Here is a 23,657-nt window from a genome sequence, read left to right on the forward strand (position 1 = left end):
GGTGGAAGGGAGCACTGCGCTGGCTCCCTTCCCCTTCTTGTTTTAAAAGCGCCCTGGCCCGGCGATACCTCCCATGGCCGATGGCGCCGCCAGCAGCTGCTACTGCTGTAGCGACACCACTATAGCAGAGCAGGGAGGTATCTCCCTGCTCTGCTATGTGCTAGCCCCACTTTAGCTCCTTGAAGGAGCGGAATCCCCGTGTGTTCGGGAATTCCGCTCCTGGACAGAGCGCTTGATGTCTCTGTCCATATCTGGACAGTGACATCAGGGGAAACTCCTGAAGCGGAATCCCCGAACACTCTGTGACCGGCGATTCCACACCAGGCAAAGCCAGTAACGTTCAGTGTCCATAAATGGACACAGATGACAGGGGCTTTTCCTGAAGTGGAATCACTGGCCACATGGGGATTCCCCTTCAGGAGTTGGCCCTGATGTCACTGTCCAGATATGCCCGGCCCGGAACGGATGCAAAACGAATGCAAACCGGCCGGGAAAAACGGCCGATTTTATTGGCCGACACTCGGGCTCGGTCGGGACCCTGTCGTGTGAATAAGCCCTAACAGTAATCCCTAGGTTGAACTTGATGGACATGTGTCTTTTTTCAACCGTACTAACTATGCAACACTATGTACAGGCCTAACTGAAGCAACTGCAAACATAATCTTTAGACATTTTCTTGTCAAATATAAAGAATCTCACAGTCTATAAGAAGATCAGTCCTCAGTGGCTAGTTCTTCAGGCATGGACTTTTGACTACTAGTAGGCAAAGTCTTGGGTTTACTGTTTGGGCAGCAGAAGGAGCTCAGTGACCTAATCTGCAATCTGATTTTATAGTTAATGAGCATAAGTAAGTAAGGGCTTATGCTAGAGAACCCAGAAAACAGCACAGCAAGCAGAGTTGAGGTTAAATACCATGACCTTATGTGCTTCAAGAGCAAGACAAGGACAAAGTGGGTGACCCACAGTGCAGTGACAAGGACCATTAACAGTACAATCACTTTGGAAGCCCGTAGTACTTCAGTCTCTGAAGGGTCATGCCCAATCCAGATGTTGCCATAAGTTGCTTTCTTTTGCTCATAAAAAAGAAGAAGTATACGAAAACTGACCAGAACTAAAATCACTAGTGGAATTAGATCAGTGATGACCATGAAGATCTGATGATAATAAAATTCAACTTTGTTATCTGGAAAAACAACATTACATTCTTCATAAAGAAAGCTGTGATGGAAGGAGTAAGTATCATTGAGTACAGCTTGACTTTGCACATTATTCCCAAAAGCTAGATAAGGACAACAAACTGCAATTCCTGTGACCCACAAGACAAGCACAGCTATGAGATGATGTCTGCGCCATTTGCCATTAGGAGGTGTCCTCAATGGATGGACAACTCGATTGAGCTTCACACAGTAGAATATAGCCATGTAAAATGTAAACCAGATCTCCAGTTTAGTAGTAAATGTTGCCATAAACAATCCAAATTTACAGATATGAGAATTAGGATTCAATCCAGTATTGAAAATAATATTTATAGCATTAATCACAATATTCTTCATTACTTGAGCAAATGCAAGGCTGAAAATGAGGGCAAATGATGTTGGCAGACGTCTTGTAATGCACTTCCATGTGCAATAAATCAATATGGCATTTCCCAGTAAACTTACAAAGATTAAGATGCCGCAGGCAATAATTTCGATGATACTTGATGAAAGTGTCATATTCAGCATCAGATGTATATCCAATGAGATCCTGTCACTTCTTCTTTGAGAAAGGACACATGAAAGAATCTTTACTCAAAATCATTGTGTTAAAAAATAAATTCACCTCTGGAACGTAAGAATGGGACCTAGACCTCAGAAGCAGAAAACCTGTGCTCTGTGTATACTGCAAGGCAGAGAAATGTACAGTTACACTGGGGTTATGTGGCAACACCATGGGACTGGGTGATGGAAGAGAAAAACACATGTATACCTGTTAATTAAATCTCCGAGAAGCCTGGTAACAGAAGAGCAACATATATTATCACTTCTCATGGGATTTCTAGTGTCGGATGAGAGGAAAAAAATTGATGCATTGTCAGTACTTACGTACATCAATTATCAGAAGGACTGAGTTATCTTAATGTTTATCAAACTATATGTGGTCAAGTGGCTGTTTTTTTTTTAAACAAAAAATAAGATGTACTGGTCGTAGGAAATCTTTACGATTCTAATGTTCGTTCTCACAGAGAAAGCTTGATACTTCCATCAATGATCTTTGCCTACAACGATATAGACTCACTAGGACCTTCCTCAAGTCATAGGTCTGAGTGCCTGAGAAGGTCATTTTTTCATGGAAAACATCTTCAGAACAAATTACTGGTCAGACCTAAGAAGTAAAGCTTTATTCTTCTCCATGATTTTGGCAATGGTGCCGCCTCTATATTTTTGGCAAACCGTGATCATGGACCAGTGACCTACCTACCTGAAAGTTAATTCTACAGATAACATATTCAGAACAGATCACTGAATTTCCATTCGCAGAAAAGCTTTCATCCTTCCAATGACAATGGACCCGCTGCTACCAGTCATAGTAATTGTACACTTGGTTTAAGAAGTGTCCACATTTTCTTTTTTTGTGGGCCGAAAACTGAGACGCAATGGGGCAAACATCAAACCGTAAGTTTAAATCCCAATCTATTACATGATTCTCTGCATTCTGGTTCTCACATTAACTGCATCTAGCTCATGATTTAATGCTATGTTCACAATGAAAGCCGGATCCGTCGTACTTGACGGACTGTCGAGTCCATCGGGTTCTGGTGTGGTGTTTGTCGTATTTAGGAGAAAAGTGGCGATGCATGCTGCCCTGTTTTTCCTGTCAAATTTGATGGAATCTGCAATGGAGCCTCCAACACAGATGTGGACATACGTAAGTGTAAGATTCGTTTGAAGAAATCCCAGTGACACATGAGCCGTAGTGTACAGGGTGATTCAAAAGTCTCCACACATAGGGAATAGTGGCCATTTATCAACACTGTCTTACTATAAAACTATTATGCAAAAGACAATTTCAAAGGCAGAACCCCCCAGCGATGCTACAGAGGAAATATAGTGTAACATGCCGGCCAGTCAAATGTAATACGTGGAATGGTATGGGATGCCAGAGCGACATGAGTGGGGGACTCCCCTTTATGATGCTCAAATCCCCTAATAGAGACAACCCCTTTAACAGGAATATCATGGGCTATATCTACGTAATAAAAAACACATAATAAAATAGCTATATATAAACTGTATTACACTCATTACAGCACCATGGGGCAGCTATCCGTCAGAAGTAATGGAGTGGATTAAAGTTGTTACATCATGTGATTGATGTGGTATAAAATATTATGATTGTTTCTTCATCAAGAAAGTAATAAAATGCAGCTATTATATACAAAGCATCTCACATGATGGAAGCGTGAGAATTCATAGAGGCAAGCTTGATTTGCTTGCAGACGCATTTGCTTCTGGTTTTCACGTCAAGTGACATTTCCTGTAAATGATAATTATAATTGCTCACAAAGGTTTTCGGGTCATGGAAAGAACAAAGGGGAAAGAAAAAAAATCCCAGGCACTGTTATTTTATTCATTGCCTTTCCAGCTCATGACATATTTGATTTATGTTACGAAAAGTATAAGTTCCAAGCAAAGGATCACCTTATCCCTACCAAAGTTTATTCAGAGTGTTCCCTTCTTATTAAAGTTCAACAGTTCAAAGCAGTCATTTTTTAAGCTTGCCTTGGAAGACAGAATAGTCTACAAAACTTTTCCATCCATATTCAAGGATAATGATCTTGCCACGGCAAATCTCTTTTGACAGGACACTCCAAAAAAAGTTTGCTTTGTACATCTTCCTTTACAGAACTAGTGTAAAACTAGGCCCCAGACAACCACTTTGTGAAATGAGCGAGCACTATGAATGAGCCTCTGATCTCATGAATACGATGTATGTGCACACAATGGCTGACATCTGATGCTAACCACAGGGAAAAGAATCAGAGCACGCGAGGCAATGTGCTAAAGACATAGAGACTTTATATCAGTTTTTGTCATGCCTATAAAAACAGCAAATAAAATCGGTTTATTCCCACAGCATCCATATAAAGGGAACTTGCTGCATTATTAACTGTGAACTACTATGCACATTAAAGGGGCAATATATATTTGTGACACAGCAATCAAATGAGTTGGAACAGTAATAAATTCTTTAAGGAATTCATGAAGAGACGTAACAAAAATACAGATTTTGGGCTACACAGATTATAAACACATATAGACGCATACATTCTTTACTCCTTTTCCTTATTATTATTATTGGTTATTAGAGGATAGATTCTCCTAACCAGACCATGGACCTATGTGTACCACATTTTAAGACAGAAAAAGAGATGATCCAGCGCTGTATAAAGTTTAAAAGGGAAATTCTGTTCCCACTTTTATTGACAAAAATTGATTAAAAATAGAACAGAGAGGCGAAGAGTAGTGCGGGTTGGTGCCCGAGCCTACGCGTTTTGAACACGTGCAGTGTTCTTATTCATGGCAAGGAATGTGAAAGCCCTATGTGTCTGTCTCATTTATATGCAACGTTATTGGCTAGAAGGAGTTACTAATTGGGTGTCAGTGATTAGTAAAAATTACTGACGAGGATTTGTTGTTGTTATCTGATTGATTTAAAATTGTAGTAGTAAAAATTTGTCCAGAATAGAGAGAAATATATATAGAATAGGTATTCAGTCTATCGATAATAAATTCATGTTAAGACTGATGTAGTATCCGATTTTATAATCCTTCACCCAAGAAGCAGACATAGGAGACAAGAAAAATCGGATACGAATCGGATACTACATCAGTCTTAACATGAATTTATTATTTGGAGTGTAGGTCTGGACTAGTAATGTCAGGCATCATTTATTCAGTTTGGGCCGGGTGCACTGATCTTTTTGTAGGCTGGGGGTAATAAGGAAATGTGGAGCCAGGGTGGACAGATAATCATGGCCGAGTTTGATGAGACAGAGTGGATACTCCACCGCTATTTTTCTGCATCACATAGTACAAAAATTCTCTGAGTTTATGTGCCATTTTTTTTCAGGTCAGTGTTGTCTGCAGTCCCAAAAAAGTTTGTCTACATTAGGGCTCCTAAAATTTTTCTAATGTGGCTTTACTAGCCTGAACAAGGTTGTGCCTAGGCATCACCAGTTGTCGAAGTTCATGCCGTTAAATACCATGCCCCATAAATTGTGTGGTCCTGGGATTTATTCATTCTATTGTAAACAGACAGCGCGGATGTCAGATAGCCGGCCACCCTGAAAAGAAGACAGAAGTGGTTTATTACCATTTCTGGCTTCTCTTCTACAGAGTACACAGTGCTCAATGAAAATATCTGAATGTCCTAAATGAAAATAAATATTGATTCTAGGCCTGGCACTACAATTGTGCAGTAGACATTGATTATATCTGCATTCAGTCTTTCTATACGGTAAGTGCCAGATCTGTCGCGTGAGGGGCACCAAGGGCGCCCGACTGAACACATTAAATTTAATGGGTTACGCACGTTTCTGTCATAGTGTCTGTCGTTTAACAGGACAAAACACTGCATCATACTGCGATATTTTTTCGGCCATTTTTGACCGAATATGCCATGGAGGCTCCAACGCAGATGTGAACATTGGTTGGTACTATCATGGGACGCATTAGGCCTAACACTCTATGGGGGCATTGTAGCTGGAATCGTTTGCTAGGCATTGTGACTGGCACTGTCCAAAGGGAAACCATGACTGACACTGTAACACGAACTTCAGCTGTCAAACAACTTTGGTGTGAAGAGAACGTTTCATGATGATTATTTTTGTTTAATCATTGACTAACATGAAACTTCTGTAGCAGCTGAGATGTCATTTTTGACTGGGCGGTCAGTGGTATGCCCTTGTGTCAACTGTATCTGCGTCCTAAGGACGCAGATACAGTTGAATCCAATGCTGAAGCAGGGAACCGTCAGCTCCCTGCTTTAGCATTCACTGTTCACTTGTCAAGGACTCCCCGAGCACAGCGTTACCTTAAGCGCTGAGCCCAGGGAAGCCCTTGACGTCACTGTCCATATATGGAAAGTGATGTCGGGCTTTTAACTATGGAGTCCCTGGGCCAGAGTAATGCTATCTCTCTGGCCGGGGACTTCTGTCTTGGCAAAGCCAATGACAACACTGTCCATATATGGACAGTGACATCAGTGGCTCCTCCCCAGCCAGAGCGTTGCTGACACTCTAGCCAGGGAGTTCAGCTTCTCAAAGCCCCTAACATCACTGTCCATTAATGGACAGTGACGTCAGGGGCCCATCCTGGAGCAGATTCCTCAGCCCGAGCATTTCCGACACGCTGGCAGGGGATTCTGGCATCTCAAAGCTCCTAACATCACTGTTCATATATGGACAGTGATGTCAGGGGCTCTTCCTGGAACGGAATCCCCGGCTAGAGCGTTGCCGAGGCATTTCCCTTACAGAAGAAGTAGTATTTGTATTGTGACTAAATATCTCAGGCCCCATGTACACGACCGTGCCCGTAATCACAGTCTGCATTATAAAGTATGGGGGTACGGTTCGTAAAATAAAAAAATAGGACATGTCCTATTTTTTACGGAAGGTTTCTAAGGCACGGACACTTTCCCGTAAATATACGGGAAGGTGTCCGTCGGCCATAGAAATGAATGGGTCCCTAAATATGGTACGTAATTACGGATGAAATCTACTGTCGTGTGCATGGGGCCTCAGAAGTATATTAAGCCAATGATAACAATACTTTGTTGCTTAGCTATTATTGGAACATAATCACAGTAAGGCCTTATTTACACGAACGTGTGCGTTTTGCGCACGTAAAAAATGCAGCGTTTTGCACGCGTTGCAGTTCCGTATGTCAACAGTGTTTTGTGCGTGTCTGCATTATTTTCGCGCGTATGCCATCCTTATGTCACGCGGTTTTGACGTTTACAAAATGAAATGAAGGAGGTGGTTTTCATTTTCCCATCATTTCTTGATCTACTGTTGCGCGAATCATGCACAGCACACGGATGTGCGTCTGTGTGCTCTCCGTGATTTTCACACACCCATTGACTTCAATGGGTGCGTTATGCGCAAAAAACGCTCAAGTATAGGACATGCAGTGAGTTTCACGCAGCGGACACGCGCTGCGTGAAAAACACGGAATGTCTGAATGGCCCCATTAACTTGCATAGGTCCGTGCGACGTGCGTGATTTTCACTGGCGTATCACGGACGTGAAATACGCTTGTGTAAATGAGGCCTTATTTAACTTGGCCCATTAACAAAATCAAGATGCAGCTAAAGTAGGGATCAAATGTCCTTCATGGGGTCACTAGTCTAAATTAAAAGAGCAATATATAATGCAGGCATAAACTTTCCCAGGGTATCTTGCCAATCATCTCTTAATTATATTTCATAATTAAATGAGAGACCAAAGCCAGTGTCCATGCATCAGCGCATCATCAGATTACATAGCTGCTTACATTGGGTAGTACACATGCAACATTTCTCATGTCAAGTGATTCTGTGGAAGATGATTTGTATGCTGCAAATTTTTTCTGCTAAAAGGAATTATGTGGTCGGGAACAAAATGAAAATGCTCTTTTAACAATTACTTAGACACATAAACACTTTAATAACTGAATAACCTGTTTGTATCGACCGGTAATAGCTACGGAGTAAAGATCCCTCATATACACAAATGACCTCAGAAAGAGGGAGAACTGTTGACGGAGCATTATACAGTAGCTTTGGTAAGACTATTTTAATTAAATTACAAGCAATATAAACCTTCCAAGTCAATTAATAATAAATGAGTTCATTAATATTCAGCAAGTAAACATGCCCGTTTTTCCAAGTGGCCTTGTTTTATTTATTCTGTTAAGAAAGATTTTTTAAAAAAAAGGGAAAAAGGTACACCTGGTGCTCATACACAAACACATCAAACCACTGATAATGACAGTCCACAATAAGGTTGAAAGTAACACACCATTCCATCAAGTTTGACAATTTGTATCATGCTGTGTTTATCCAGAAAAAGACAAACACAAAATACCTGTGTTAAATTACTATAATACCAGAGGAGGGCTGCAGATCTGGTTATGGAACCCAGCCCAATACAAATGTATTACGGATCCATGGTAAGGATCTGCTATGAGCCTAAACTGTACTATATGCAGAGAGGTTTTTTTTTTTAGGGATTCCATTTCATGGTATCTTTCATTTTATAATCTAGGAAATATACGGCATATAATATTATATGATATAAACCTCTTGGCTATTGCATTTGGAATAGTGGGTATGTATGTCACAATTAACACTACCATATGTATATAATAAGTGATTGAATATATTCATTCTAAAAAAAAATTACTAATATAATATAGCATGAGGGCGATGTTATACCCGTTTTTGCCTATTACACATTGCTGTACAATTTTTTTGTAGTATGCTTTTCTATACAAATTTTGTACAATGTGACATAAAGATGATGTTATGTTTTCTATTTTATTTCTGTTTTGCATAGAATTATCTGATGAAGGCCTAATGAGGCCGAAAACGTTTATAATTAACAAGTGGATCGCATAATAAAAATCATACAGTGCTGAGTTGCATTGATCTTCCATTTCATGCCATATTATGAAAGTATTAACCCCTAGAAAGCATTGTTCCCAGTAAAGGAAACAGTACTTCGTGGGGGCTCTATATAGCAGCACATGTGATACAGACCGGTAGGGTAGGGGTTCTATGCTACTGCCATGCAGGGTCCGTGCATATGACATTGTATGAGCATGAGCCCCTAGTCAACTCTGATTGCTATTGGTAGGACGGATTTCATATCTCAAGCTCAAAAAAAGGAGACTACCGGCCGGGGGAGGTCCAAGTTCTACAGGGCACTGAGTTCCATAGAGCAACTGCCTTCACAATAAATTAAACAAAAAACCTTTTGCTAATGGTGAAACCTTAAGACATAGATGTTTAGAGTTGTATGTATAAAATGATTTTTCAACGACTAATAGTAATCAATAAAGATGTGTTTTAGTAGATATGGTATTTTTTCAACATAAAGTGAATAAAACTCACACTACGGCCACTATTATGCCCCATGACCATGGCCGTAATTTTGATCTGCAATTACGAACCGTAATTGCAGATCGAAGTACGGACCCATTCATTTCTATTGCCCACGGACATCTATATTTACGGGAAGGTGTCCGGGCCGTAGAAAGCATCCGCAAAAAATAGGACATGTCCTATTTTTAAATTGTACAGTCCGTACTCGCATACTTTATAATGGTAGCACGGCCCACAAACGTGGCTGACTGTCCGTGGCCGGTGGTAGCCATAATCACGGACCGGGAATACGGCTATATCAGTGAGCAGGGGGCCATAGGCAATATATTTTTGATCAGTATTTGGAAGCCAAAACAAGGAGTGGGTCCAAAAGAAAGAAGAGGTGCAAATATTTCCATTATTATTCTTCTCTGTTAGGGTCAGTTCACACGTAGAGTAAATACTGTAGATTTTCCGCAACAGATTTAGTTGCGGAAAATCTGCAGCATGAGACAGTACCAGCAAAGTGGATGAGATTTGAACAAACCTCATCCACACGCTGCGTAAATGCTGGGCAAAAAAAACGCTCAAAAATTGACCTGCGACGTGGTTTTTTAACCCCTTGCGTACCTTTGACGTAATAGTACGTCGCTGGCCACTTATGCCAGCGTACCTTCGACGTACTATTACGGCGCAGGAATAAACTGTCACTATGTGAAATCACATAGTGACAGAACAGCGGCGGCAGCTGTCATTGACAGCTAACCGTCTCTGCTACCGGCCTGGGGACCAATTAGCAGTCCCCAATGCCGGCGATTGCTGTGATTGGTCAGTCTCTGAAGACTGACCAATCACAGCCGTCTGTGACGTCGTCTGCAGGAGAAAGCTCCTGTCACTTTCTCTGATCTCCTCATTTCTGTGAGATACGTGAGGAGATCAGAGAAAGCAGTGTAAAAAAAAAACAAAACACTTTTTATTAACCCCTTCCCGAAAATGGGCGTATAGTAACGCCCTGAGGATGAAGCGGGCACAGGAGCTGTGCTCGCTCCATCTTCATCGGATGTCGGCTGTAATATACAGCCGACATCCCACTGCAACTACAGCGATCACTGTCCTCTCCGATCGCTGTAGTTTAACCCCTTAAATGCCGCTGTCAATAGCGACAGCGGCATTTAAGTGATTGATACAGAGGGAGGGGGCTCCCTCTGCACCCCATTGCCCCCCCCGCGAAAAATCGCGGGGTTCTGATGGTTGCAATGGCAACCAGGAAGCCTAGCAACGGCTTCCTGGTTGCCAGGTACGGGAGCCTATTAGGTCCTGCCCAAGGCAGGACGTAATAGGCTCAACTGTCAGTTGTAAAGTGACAGTTACAATACACTGCACTACATCAGTACATACAGAAGTAGTGCAGTGTATTGTGCAGGGGATCAGAAGATCAGATCTTCCAGTCCCCTAGTATGTGTAAAATAAAAAGTGAAAAAAAAGTAAAAAAAAAGTAAAAAAAAAAGTTTTAGATAAATAAATAAATACAAGTTTTACGTAATAAAAACAATAATCGCCTTGTTTCCCTGATCAAGCCCTTTATAATTAGAAAAAAAATGAAAAAAAAGACAAAAACTAGACATAATAGGTATCGCCGCGTTCGTATCGGCCTGACCTAAAAAAATATCATATTATTTATCCCGCACGGTGAACACCGTAAAAAAAATACCATAAAAAACAATGGCAGAATTTCCTTTTTTGGTCACGTTGTTTCCAAAAAAATGGAATAAAAAGTGATCAAAAAGTCGCGCGTAGCCAAACATGGTACCAATAAAAACGACAGTGTGTCACGCAAAAAATGTATGTACTCCGCACAGATTACATATGCCCCCACATTATAAACTGAAACACCAGTAAAACACTAAACAAAACTACTACCAAGCAAAATCTGCGCTCCAAAAGCCAAATGGCGCTCCTTCTGGGCCTGGCAGTATGCCCAAACAGCGGTTTATGACCACATATGGGGTATTACCGTACTCTGGAGAACCGCTTAACAATTTATGGGGCGTATGTCTCCAGTGGTGCAAGCTGGGCCCAACGCATTGGGCACTGAAATAGCATATATGTGGAAAATGTCAATTTTCAATCTGCAACATCCACTGTGCACTAATTTCTGCAAAACCTTTGGGGGTCAAAATGCTCACTACACTTCTAGATGAATTCCTTGAGGGGTGTAGTTTCCTAAATGGGGTCACTTCTCGGGAGTTTTCACTGTACTGGTACCTCAGCGCAATGCAACATGGCGTCAAAAACAAATTTTGTAAAATCTCCACTCCAAAAACGAAATTTCACTTTTTCCGTTTAGACCCTTGCCGTATGTCCAAATAGCCGTTTACAACCACATATGGGGTATTTCCGTAATCAGGAGAAATTGTGTAACACATTTTGGGGTGTCTTTTCTCCTGTATTCCTTGTGGAAATGAAAAATTCTGAGCTAAAGCTACAGGTTATATTTCACGGACCAATTCTAATAAAATCTATAAAACACCTGAGGGCTCAAAATGCTCACTACACCTCTAATTTAATTCTTTCAGGGGTATAGTCTCCAAATTGGGATCACATCTGGGGAATTTCTACTGTACTGGTACTTCAGGGACTCGCGACATGGCCCCCAGAAACCAATTCAGCAAAATCTGAGCTGCAAAATCCAAATGGTGCTCCGTCCCTTCTGAGCCCTGCCATGGGTCCAAACAGCAGTTTATTACCACATATGGGGTATTTCCGTAATCAGGAGAAATTGCTTTACAAATGTTGAGGTGCTTTTTCTCCTTTATTCCTTATAAAAATTAGAAAATTCTGTGTTTTTTCCAAAAAAAAGTCTCTTTTCATCTTCACAGACTAATTCCAATAAATTCAGCAAAAAACCTGTGGGGTCAAAATGATAACTATACCACTAGAAAAATTCCTTGAGGGGTATAGTTTCCAAAATGGGGTCACTTTTGGGGGGATTCCACTGTTTAGGTCCCTCCAGGGCGTTGCAAACGTGACACGGCACTGAAAACCATTCCAGTAAAATCAGAGCTCCAAAATCCAAATGGCGCTCCCTCCCTTCTGAGCCCTGCTGTGGGTCCAAACAGCAGTTTATTACCACATATGGGGTATTTCCGTAATCGCGAGAAATTGCTTTACAAATGTTGGGGTGCTTTCTCTCCTTTATTTCTTGCAAAAATTAGAAATTTTTACGTTTTTCCAGAAAAAAAGTAGATTTTCATTTTCACAGACTAACTCCAGAAAATATAGCAAAATACCTGTGGGGTCAAAATGCTAACTATACCCCTAGATAAATTCCCTGAGGTGTGTAGTTTAAAAAATGGGGGTCACTTTCGGGGGTTTCCACTGTTTTGGCACCACAAGACCTCTTCAAACCTGACATGGTGCCTAAAATATATTCTGAAAAAAGGAGGCCCCAAAATCCAAGAGGTGCTCCTTTGCTTCTGAGGCCTGTGTTTCAGTCCATGACCGCACTAGGGCCACATGTGGGATATTTCTAAAAACTGCAGAATCTGGGCAATAAATATTGAGTTGCGTTTCTCAGGTAAAACCTTCTGTGGTACAGAAGAAAATGTATTACATATGAATTTTGTAAAAAAAAATGAAATTTGAAAATTTCAGCTCTACTTTCCTTCAATTCCTGTAAAACGCCTAAAGAGTTGAAACACTTTCTGAATGCTGTTTTAGATACTTTGAGGGGTGCAGTTTTCAAAATGGGGTGTTTTATGGGGGTTTCTAATATATAGGGCACTCAAAACCACTTCAGAACTGAACTCGTCCCTGAAAAAATCGCTTTTTGAAATTTTCTTAAAAATATGAGAAATTGCTGCTAAAGTTCTAAGCCTTGTGAGGTCATAGAAAAATAAAAGAATGTTCAAAAAACGATGCAAACATAAAGTAGACATATGGGATATGTTAATTGGTAACTATTTTGTGTGGTATTACCATCTGTTTTACAAGCAGATACATTTAAAATGGGAAAAATCATAATTTCTTCATATTTTCGCTAAATGTTGGTGTTTTTCACAAATAAGGAATGAATTTATCGACCAAATTTTTGCACTAAACTAAAGTCCAATGTGTCACGAGAAAACAATCTCAGAATCAATTGGATAGGTAAAAGCATTCCGGAGTTATTACCACATAAAGTGATACATGTCAGATTTGAAAAAATGGGTCTGGTCCTCAAGGCCAAAATGAGCTGGGTACTCAAGGGGTTAATCCACATAGCATGTCAAGTGTACTTGCGTAAACGCTGCTTGTTTGTTGCGGGATTTCGCCATTGAATTCAATGGGAGGTAAAACCTCCAACAAACAGCAGATGTTACATTTTTTTGCCTCGGAATCACAGTGATTCCGCAAAAAAATATATCTTATACTTTCCCAAAAGTCTGTGTTTCTCCGTCCAAGCCAGCCTCTTGGGATGACATTTCATCCCATGTGATCGCTGCAGCCAATCACATGCTGAACCGGTCACATGGGATGAAACGTCATCCCAGGGCTGCAAAGCGTCATGACGTCAGAGGGACGCGTCGCTTTAATGGTAAGTATCCTTTTTTTTTCGTGCAGTTTTCCGCAGCGGAAATTCCCTGTGGCACACAGGGCGGATATGCTGTGTGCTTTTACGCAGCGTATCCACCCTGTGTGAACATAGCCTTAATGTTACACTCCTGGCTTTGGCTCCCAAATACTGATGCAAAACACTGACCAAAATACACTAGTGTGAAAGCGGCCTTAATCTATTCAATAATTTAAATATAACACATGTAAATCAATGGGAAAGTCACAAAATAGTCAAAGGGAGATCAATTGTGTGCAGTCAAGGTGCTTCAAGTGCTTGTAGTATGGATACACCTGTATCTGAAATGTGAAAATCTCCTGATGAATGGTTTTTCTGCCAAAAATGAATCCATGAAAACATAAGAGCACTCCCAACAACTCTGTATCAAGGTGACAGATTACCAGTCAGGGGGCGAATACAAAACACTAGTGAGGGAGTCAACCAAGGGATCGATGATAATTCTGAGGGAGTTAGGTTAGGTTCACACCACGTTTCTGAAACACGTTAAATCGTCCAGTTTTTTTTAATCTTTAAAAAAACAAAACTCAAGTTTTTTTTACAGGAAACAACAGGAAGCTTTTTAAGATCAAAAAGTACGTTGTATGCTTTTGTATCCATTTTTAAATGCATTCTTTTTTTTGTCTGCTTTTTTAAAAGGTATTTAGATGTTTATCGAAAAACAAGACCGATATCAAACAGAATGGTTCAATAGGTTGCCTATCCTGTAGAGCTATGTTGTCATAGACTTATGTTGTAAAGAAAACGGATCCTTCAGGATCCTGTTCAACTGGACTGAAGAAATGAGACAGCCCCCGTTTGTCTGTCCTGTTAAAAAAAAAAAAAAAAAATAGACCCCGACGGACACTTTTCGGCATTACGGAAACCCCATTGAAAACCAATGGACACGTTAACAGCTGTTTTTTAAGAAAAATAGATCACACAGGGTGCTTCAGCTTTAAGGGAGGTAGAAAACAGAATGTAGTTGTTTAAAAAAAAATTAAATGACATTTTGCTGAAAATACATGTGGGAGACTGAAAATAAGTGGCACAAGGTTTTATGGTCTAATAGAGCATTCAATCGTCATTTATTTTCTAGCTAATAGTCTGTTTACAAAATATGATGTTATACATTTATACAATGCAGGATAACCACCTGGACATTATGGAGGGGGTCCCTCCCTTTGGACCCCCACTACGTGCCACTGAGGACAGCTGCTAAGTATCTGTAGCTTCCAATGTGGTAAACCTGCCCGTACATTACATGGACGGCCATTCCTTGAATTGACACGTGGCCCCTCTATGAGCCACAGTGCATAGTTGCTAAGTATCTGCAGCTTTCGCTCTGGTAAACCTGTCCATGTATAACATGGACGACCATTTCTTGAATTGCATCGCCGCTTCAGGCGAAATGTATGGCTGGCCACAACTTCCCCCGTCAATTCATTTTAAGAAGGTAGTATTTTACATATGACTTTATACAAAAAAAAAAAAGGAGAATTTTAGATTTAACTGTTACTTAAAGAGGTTTTTCCACAAACCACATTTAATAACTATTCACAGGATAGGTGATAAATGAAGGATCGGTGGAGGTCCCACCGCTGGGACATACATTGATCATTAGAACAGGGATCCAAAGTGCCCCGTTCCTCCTCACCGCTCAATGACAGTAGTGAAGGCGAATTTGAATGGAGTGTGTCACGATCTGTGGGTATGTGGAGCCACTGGGCCGTACCGCTGTAGCGGTATAGCAGCTGGCCAAACAGGGTACAAAGTCAATGTCTTTTGTTCGGATAAAGGTACCTGTGGCAATTCAGACAGTAGCGATGGGTTAGGCTCGGATGGAACTCTGGCAGCAGGCAGACAACAGGTGCGGAGAAACACAGTATAGGAGAGGAACCCGGTAGCACGGGAAACAGGATACAGGTAGCAGGAATGTGAACACTGGAACTGGAAAACACTCAAGGAACCATTTTCAAGACAGACACGGGTAGATACAAACACGCTCAGGCAATGCAGGGAGGGGCAGAGCCCTTCTTATAGTCCGTGGTGATCTGGGAGCAATCAGCTCAATCTCACACATGTGTGCGCTGTGGCTCCTTAAGGCTGGACTGAGCTCGCGAGCGCACCCTAGTGGTCACTGCAGAACAGGACGGACGCATGTGCAGACATTTCTGGAGAGAATGGCGTCAACAGGATAGGAGGAGTTCATGGTCAGCGACCACAGACGTTACAGAGTGGCGGTCGAGCATACACGCTACCTCTTCATTCAATGTCTATGGAGCGGAAGGAAACAGACAAGCGATGTACTCGGCTGTCTTCATCGGTCTAACAGACATTAAATTAAGCGGCTATTCAAACAACTTCTCACCGTGGTCGTGCGGTGAGAAAGAATGGAAGACTTGGGACCTTGGTTCTAGTGATTGGTGAGGGTCTCAGCGATCATTAAATTATCACCTGTCCTTTGGATAGATAATAAATGTCGTTTGTGGGAAAACCCCTTTAACTGGCATTGACGAAATGTGGTACATTTACGTGAAGAATAACTTAATGCCACTGTAAAAATCTGAAAGGAAAATATTTGATATTTGAAATAATGGTAATATTGCAGCGTTTTGTTTTCCTGACCTCTGAAAATGAAACTGCGTTTACAGTGCAGATGTTTTTTTTCCCTCTAAAGTTCAAACAGATGTTAAGGATAAATACCACGACGGGCTTATTCCTAAAATACTGTATGAATTACTAAATACAGAACAAAAGTCTCCAGGGCTAACCTAAAAAGCAGCTGCACACCTTTCATTTACTTTCTCCGGTATCTTCCAACAAAAATATAATAAAAAGAGTAAAAAGGTCCAAACACAGAAAGAGTTGTGAGTGGATGTGCACACTTGTGTCTATTGGTGTCAATGCATGTGTGTGTATATCCATACGTGTGTTCGCTTTATAGTTTGGCTTATGCATATACAGTAGATGGACCTCAGTCAAAAAGCTCTGGTTCACATATCTCACAGAGGACAGAAGGTCGCGGACTAAAATAATTGCTCTTCTAAAGAAAGCATCTAATATCCCCAGTTTTGCATTTGTGAAGACATATTAGTGGCATGGATATTAATACGAATAATTAGCTTCTATCTGAATTCCATATTTATTTTATCTACTGTGTCTATGGTCGTCATTTAACACTGTGCTAAATATGAATAAGTGCAGCTGTGCAAATATATATAAAAAGAACTCAGCAGCATAATAAATATGCTGTGCCAAATCCTAAAACAACACAAGTAGTGATGGCACAGCAAATTTCTGCATTTTACCATCTGAAAGACTTGGAGTTCATGCTTGATGTGATTATTAATGTCTGGAGTAAATTACTTGATAAATGTAGCCTTCATTTGTTATCATTTCGAATCGTAAGGCTGGGTTCACACACACTATTTACGGACGTAATTCGGGCGTTTTAGCCCCGAATTACGTCCGAATATGTGGCTCAAAAGCGTCGGCAAACATCTGCCCATTCATTTGAATGGGTCTTACGATGTTCTGTTCTGACGGTCATTTTTTTTACGCGCCGCTGTCAAAAGGCGGCGGGTAAAAAAGACGCCCGCGTCAAAGAAGTGCCTGTCACTCCTTCAGACGTAAATGGAGCCGTTTTACATGGACTCCATGGAAAACCAGCTCCAATTACGTCCGTAATGGACGCAGCAAAAGACGCCTGCACATGCCATTACGGCTGAAATTACGGTGCTATTTTCCACCCCTACCTTGACAGCGTGACCCCCAAGGGGCTAATGGCACTTGATGGACGTGACCTCTGGTTTCATTAAATCCCATTACCTATTGGCCACGGGTACTTTCCCGTATACTTACGAGAAGGTGCCCGTGCCGTTGAAAAATATAGAACATGTCCTATTTCAGGCCGTAATTACGGCATGGGCAGGCCCATAGAAGTCTATGGAGCTCCTGTAATTACGGGTGACTACGTGTGTACACCCGTAATTACGGGAGCGTTGCTAGGCGACGTCAGGGGATAGTCACTGTCCAGGGTGCTGAAAGAGTTAAACGATCGTCAGTAACTGTTTCAGCACCCTGGACAGTGCTACCAATCACAATATAGATCAACGTGTAAAAAAAAAAGACGTTCATACTTACCCAGAACTCCCTGCTTCTTCCTCCAGTCCGGCCTCCCGGGATGACGTTTCAGCCCATGCAGCGCAGCCAATCAGTTGCAGCTGCAGCCAATCACAGGCCAATCACAGGCTGCAGCGGTCACATGGACTGCCGCGTCATCCAGGGAGGTCGGGCAGGATGTCGAAAGAGGGAAGCGTCACCAAGACAACGGCAAGTATGAATTTCTTTTACTTTTACTACGGAAAGGGCTGCCCCTTCTCTCTATCCTGCACTGATAGAGAAAAGGGGCTGCCGATTAGTGCAGTGCAATTTTGCAGCGAAACTGTACCTGTAAATACGGGTGGAATACTGGTGACACCGGAACTGTATTTACGGGCACGGGTCCATAAATACTGGTGCAATACGGGTCGAGTATGTGTGACCAAGGACCCGTATTTACGCCAGTATTTACGGAAGGAAAAAAATAAGTTCGTGTGCATGAGGCCTAACTGCCAGGTTTTTGTCATGTCCAAAAAATCAGTACAAGATGATTCATTTCAGAAATTTTTCCACCTTTAATGTGACCTATAATCTGTACAATTCTATTGAAAAACAACCTGAAATCATTTACTCTTATATCCCGAATTTGTCGCCTGAGTTGGGGATTTTAAATATATTTTTTGAAAGTATTCCTTTAGAGTGCAGATGGATAGCTAATCAGATCTTAATTGCTGCAAGATCATTAATAGCCTCAAACTGGAAAGGAGATTAAAATATGACTATTCCGGTGGTAATTGCCAAATTGAATCAATGCTATACCTATGAAGTGTGTTTAGCGGATAGTGGAATACTAAATTTTCAATAAACTGTTAGGTTATGTTCACACAGCCTATTTTCGGCCGTTTTTCGGGCCGTAAACGCCCGAAAAATCGGAAGCAGAACGCCTCCAAACATCTGCCAATTGATTTCAATGGTAAAAACGGCGTTGTGTTCCGATGGGCCGTTTTTTTACGCGGCCATTTTGAAAAACGGCTGCGTAAAAAAACGGCCGAGAAAAAGAAGTGCAGGTCACTTCTTAGGACGTTTTTGGAGCTGTTCTTCATTGACTCTATAGAAAACATTGAATGCCCACATAAAACTGTTCATCCGTGGCAGAATTCTAAGTGTCAGCCTTTGATTTCTGCCGCGGATCCTGTAGTAAAAACATGTCGGATTTGAAACGTCTGAACAGAGCCAATTGTATGCCTAAATATTTTTAAAATCAGAATGAAAAAATGAACCACTAAGGCGGTAAGGAAGGAGTTAGAGGGCTGCAGGACTGAAATTCGATTGGTACCTCCTTAAATTCTTAATCCATGTACATATCATTTCCAAGATGTTTGTAAGAGAAGAGGATATATTTGAGCTATATAATAAATCTAAAGCTAACAACAAAGGGATATACATGAAACGTATAGTTAGGATTGGTAATGGACATGCTATAACTTTATCCCCGTTTGGTGGCTTTAAAATGACAGGGTCAAAGGCAAGCATTGCCTCATAACAAATGTGCTTTGCTGCAAATTGTGGCACATTGTAATGAATTCAAAATGTAAAAACAACAATTTAATGGAAAGAGATCTTCAAAGGAACATTTGGGTGCAATGCAAACAAATAGGGACCTCAGAGAACTGCTGCGTAATTGCATATGAAAGGCTCAGGCACACCATAAATAACTATACGAGATAAAGTCATGAGGTAAAGAATATTTATTTTGCCCAGTAATGTCTCATATGCCAGACAAAATAAATATTGTTTTAACATTAAATAAACCTATAATATAGTTAATGACCTGGGCATTTAATATGTCATTAAAATTTCCCTTACATATTCATATTAAAAGGGTAATTTTCCCATATGTTCATCTTCTAATTAGCAGTAAAATATGTTTCTCGGCAACACGCTACATGTTGTGTAGGATAAACAGTAACTGACTTTAAACAAATATTGTTTTTCGATGTGTTAAATTCTCAAGTACAAGTAGTTAAGTCTGATAAGAAAATGAAATCTGGTGTTTAGGCATAAAGCATACATCCACTGCTTTGCTGCTCCACTGCGTTTTTGTCCTCCGTTTAGCGTATATGTTTAGAAAGCTCCCGACGTACACAATAAACGTTTCTATAGGGGTTCATTAGTCAGACGTAGGCCAAAAGACTCTGGCGTCTGGCCACCATACATCGATATACTGCACAAAATGAAGTATAGAATGCCATAGTAGACTATGCTATTCCATCCTGTAGTATCCGTTAAAATGATACCATATTAGCCTATAGGTGACGGATGCCAATGTATAGCATCCGTCACAGGGATTTGTTTAACAGATATGTCATGGGCTTTTCATGAAGTACCAGTTAAACGGATGATATTATAGGCTATGGGTCTATAGGCATCTGTCACCCATAGGCTATAAAGGCATCCGTTTAAAAGATACGTTACAAAAAAGCTCACAGTGTATCTGTTAAATGGATCCCATATTAGTCTATGGGCAACAGACGCTACTGTTGGGCATCCGTCACAGCCTCCATTTAACGTATAAGTCGTGAGCTTTTCCCGGTGTAAACGTTAAACGGAGGACAAAAACGCATTATAAACATAGCCTTAACTGCATCCCTTTGTGTTTCGAGATATACAAGTAAAAAGTTCTATTGTGCTACCTGAATTAATCACAAAGCAAGCAAGGTTACCAGAAAGGTTTTGGGTGAAAGCAGGGCAGGCCTTGGTTGGTGCACTTTGCAATACCTTCTGTTGCCCCCCCCCCCCTATATTGTTTAATGTCAAACTGTGTACAAATAACTATACCAAATGGTGCCTAATTAAAAGTACCACACAGTAAGGTGCCGAAATAACCGTGCCATACGTTGGCCAAAAAAAAAACCTTCAATACAGATACGTAATCAACAATGTTATACAGTGCAGCCACCAGCATATACTGCAAAAATAATATATTGTAAGTGCCTACGAATGAGTCCCACAATGTCCAAAACAACCACAACCAGTGCTCAAATAGTACCAACATTCAGTGATCAGATAACAGTGCCACACATACATAGTAATCTAAAAGTAGAGCTTTACAATGTCTAAATACTGATACTATACAACTTATATTAAGGTTTGTGCTGGTTAGGAGCTTTGAGTGCCAGGCAATCTGAAGCACCCCCTACAGCAGGGGCTGCACAGGTCGCAGACTCCTAAGGACGGCCCTGGATGCAAGGAACAAAAAAGCCCTTAAATAAAGAAAAATACTGTGTTTTTGTAAACTGGGATGATGTTTTGTTGTAAAACGGAGACACTATATTATAGCCTTTCAGTGAAGGACCTTTTGGTTTCTTTCGTGCCTAACCCCTACTCCATACAGTCTTCAATTCCATATATTGTCCTAATGAGGGCTAACAACCCTAAACAAAATGCAAGTTGAAATAAATGGCTTTATAACTTACTCCAATGGAAAGAAGGGACAGTTAACAAGCCTTATATGCTTTTTTTATTAGGGTTATTGATCCAGTCGGATCAACTTCTCTGATCATGGTGAGGAAGGAATTTCCCTTGGCTGAGGTATTCGGGTTTCAGCAAATAAATCTTATTTATTGTGTAATGAAAGTTATTCAATGGAAACCCTTATTGTTTCCTCTTAGGAGATAAAAAGGTCATGTGATGATCACGCAGGTGCAGGGCTCCTTACAGTTACAGTTCAATTATCAGAGTTATGTCTTGTAACGAGACATGCACCTGTGTGTCCATCACATGACCAGAACAGATATTTATCCCCTGGAAGTAAACAATGGAGGCTCCTATTAAATGACTGCAAGCAGAGATCTTAAAAACAGAGAGGAATTGCTCTGTAAAACTGGCCAAGGACATGAAATATTTGTTGACTAATTTTGGTGTCATTTGCAGACTTTGGTGGCCCACAGGCATAGTGCTGGCAGATCCCAGCAAAATTGGCGGCATCTACCAATACATATCTGAGAGCTTTGGGCAGATTAAGGCCATCTGTTTTCTCAGAAATCTAAGCACCAATTTCTAACGCTTGCCATACACATTAGATTAAGATCACTCACTATGCAGTGGATCAATCGTTGGTCAGATAGTTTGATATGCCACACTGAATTGATAGATCGGGGATACTGATTTCAAAAAAGGGATTTAAAAAACAAAATGCACTTGCCATACAAAGTTTCAGATGATAATTGCTACTGTGCAGTAAAATACGTTCTCAGAGTCAGTGGGGGTCCGATGCCAGCAGGACGCCAAGTGATCAGAAAGTTTATGAGATGGGAAAACACCTTTAATGAATTCCTCTTTTAGGTCAGATATTACTAGTGATGCCATTACTTTATGTGATGAGAAAGCCCCTATAGGCACTCACTGGGCATGCACACTATAACTGATCGGTGGGGCTCATTTGACCCCCCAACCCAGGGAACTTGATTAGTTTTAAGTGAAATATGTTTGGCTGCCTTCTCACAGGCATTTAGTAATTCCGCAGCTGAGAAAATAAATTATAGCATAAAATGTACTTACTTGTATGTCTGCAGTTTTCTTGCCACGCAAGGCACCTAGAAACAAGACAAACAGAAAAATAATGAATATGTCATCAACTTGTTCATCATCATCATCAGCATCTTATAAAATGTTGATGATGACGATTATAATGTTTTGTTTGCTCTTCAATTAAAATGTGTATGTGCCCCTCCTTTATCACAATTGGACATTTCCTTGCTTTGTCTTTCTGACACCCCCGTGCTGGCTTATCCCCCTCTTTTATCCTCTCCTGCACGTCATACTAAACTTTGGTTGGTTTTTGCAGTTGGCGACGTGGAACCTGTATTTGGAGATGTGTGCTGTATTTGGACCCAGAATTTTCTTTATGCTTTACTTGTTATTCTTGTCTCACCTGTTCTGTCAGGTTATTCCTGATGTCCCTCCTCTTCTCTTACCCCTTCCCTCTCGCCACCCCTGAAGCCTCCGTTATACTTTTGGAAAATCTTTTGGAATTTCTTGAGTAATAAAATGTGTATCTGCCATATTAGCATGCAGCGATATTCTGTCTAGCGAAATGATGGAAGCCATGCTGGCAACCCCATGGAACCCATTATAGTCAATGGGTTCCGTTGGGCATCGTTGGTATTGGTCATTTGATAGATCCATTGCTTCCATTATTTTTGTTATTCTGTTTCCATGATGGTACAAAATGACGGAAATACTAGCGCGGATGTGAGCAGAGCTGCATCTGTATACTTTGATTAGTACAACATAAAAAAAACAACATAAAGCCCTTAGGTATCTGTACATTCCAATGGGGGGCTTTGGGAGACAAGCACTATAGAAATATGTCACATACAATTTTTTAATAAAGAAATGGGGGAGAATTGACTATTCTCTCTATGCCAGTTTTCTGGGATAAAAAAGTTGAATTTTGCCCAAAAGATTGCGACTTTTGCTACATTTGCACTGTTCACACCACTTTACTTAAAAAAAAGTGCGGGACGGAGACGTGGCTTTCTGCGGTCCGAGAAATTTACTATAAATTATGCCAGAAACTAGTGTCAATTATAGGGCAAATCTACTTCAGCTCGTATTTAGAGTAGATTTGGCATTCTGGTGCACTAGTGTCCAGATATGCGCCTAATTTATAAAGAGGCTTGCGCCTCCTAATAAATTAGGTGCATTTTACTCCACGCTATTTCGTATCCCCCCATGTTGTTTTAATTGTGTACCATGTGGTAATTCTCCTCAAGAAATAAATAACCCGTAATCCACCTTTCTTTAGGCTAATTCTTAAAATACTCATACCAGTAAACCTTTTTCTCTGTTTGTA

At 40.8% G+C, this 23,657-nt stretch overlaps 2 protein-coding genes across 4 annotated transcripts in view; both read right to left on the reverse strand.

Annotated features, from left to right (window-relative positions):
- Positions 1 to 23,657, reverse strand: part of SNCAIP (synuclein alpha interacting protein) — a 219,517-nt gene that overhangs the window by 141,973 nt on the left and 53,887 nt on the right. For all 3 annotated transcript variants that reach the window (XM_075836246.1, XM_075836229.1, XM_075836238.1), the window contains exon 2: positions 22,361 to 22,395. The gene's annotated coding sequence lies outside the window, so the exon portion shown is untranslated. The remainder of the gene's footprint in view (positions 1 to 22,360; positions 22,396 to 23,657) is intronic.
- On the reverse strand, positions 714 to 1,715 carry LOC142680871 (olfactory receptor class A-like protein 4). The gene has a single exon (XM_075847291.1). It carries the CDS (start codon positions 1,713 to 1,715, stop codon positions 714 to 716), a length of 1,002 nt encoding a protein of 333 aa, XP_075703406.1.

The sequence above is a fragment of the Rhinoderma darwinii genome, chromosome 1 (assembly GCF_050947455.1).
Source record: "Rhinoderma darwinii isolate aRhiDar2 chromosome 1, aRhiDar2.hap1, whole genome shotgun sequence".
NCBI classification, from domain to species: Eukaryota; Metazoa; Chordata; class Amphibia; order Anura; family Rhinodermatidae; genus Rhinoderma; species Rhinoderma darwinii.

What these genes read in the sequence shown, in the direction of transcription:
- LOC142680871 (XM_075847291.1), bottom strand. Translation starts at nt 1,715, where the DNA reads ATGACACTTTCATCAAGTATCATCGAAATTATTGCCTGCGGCATCTTA.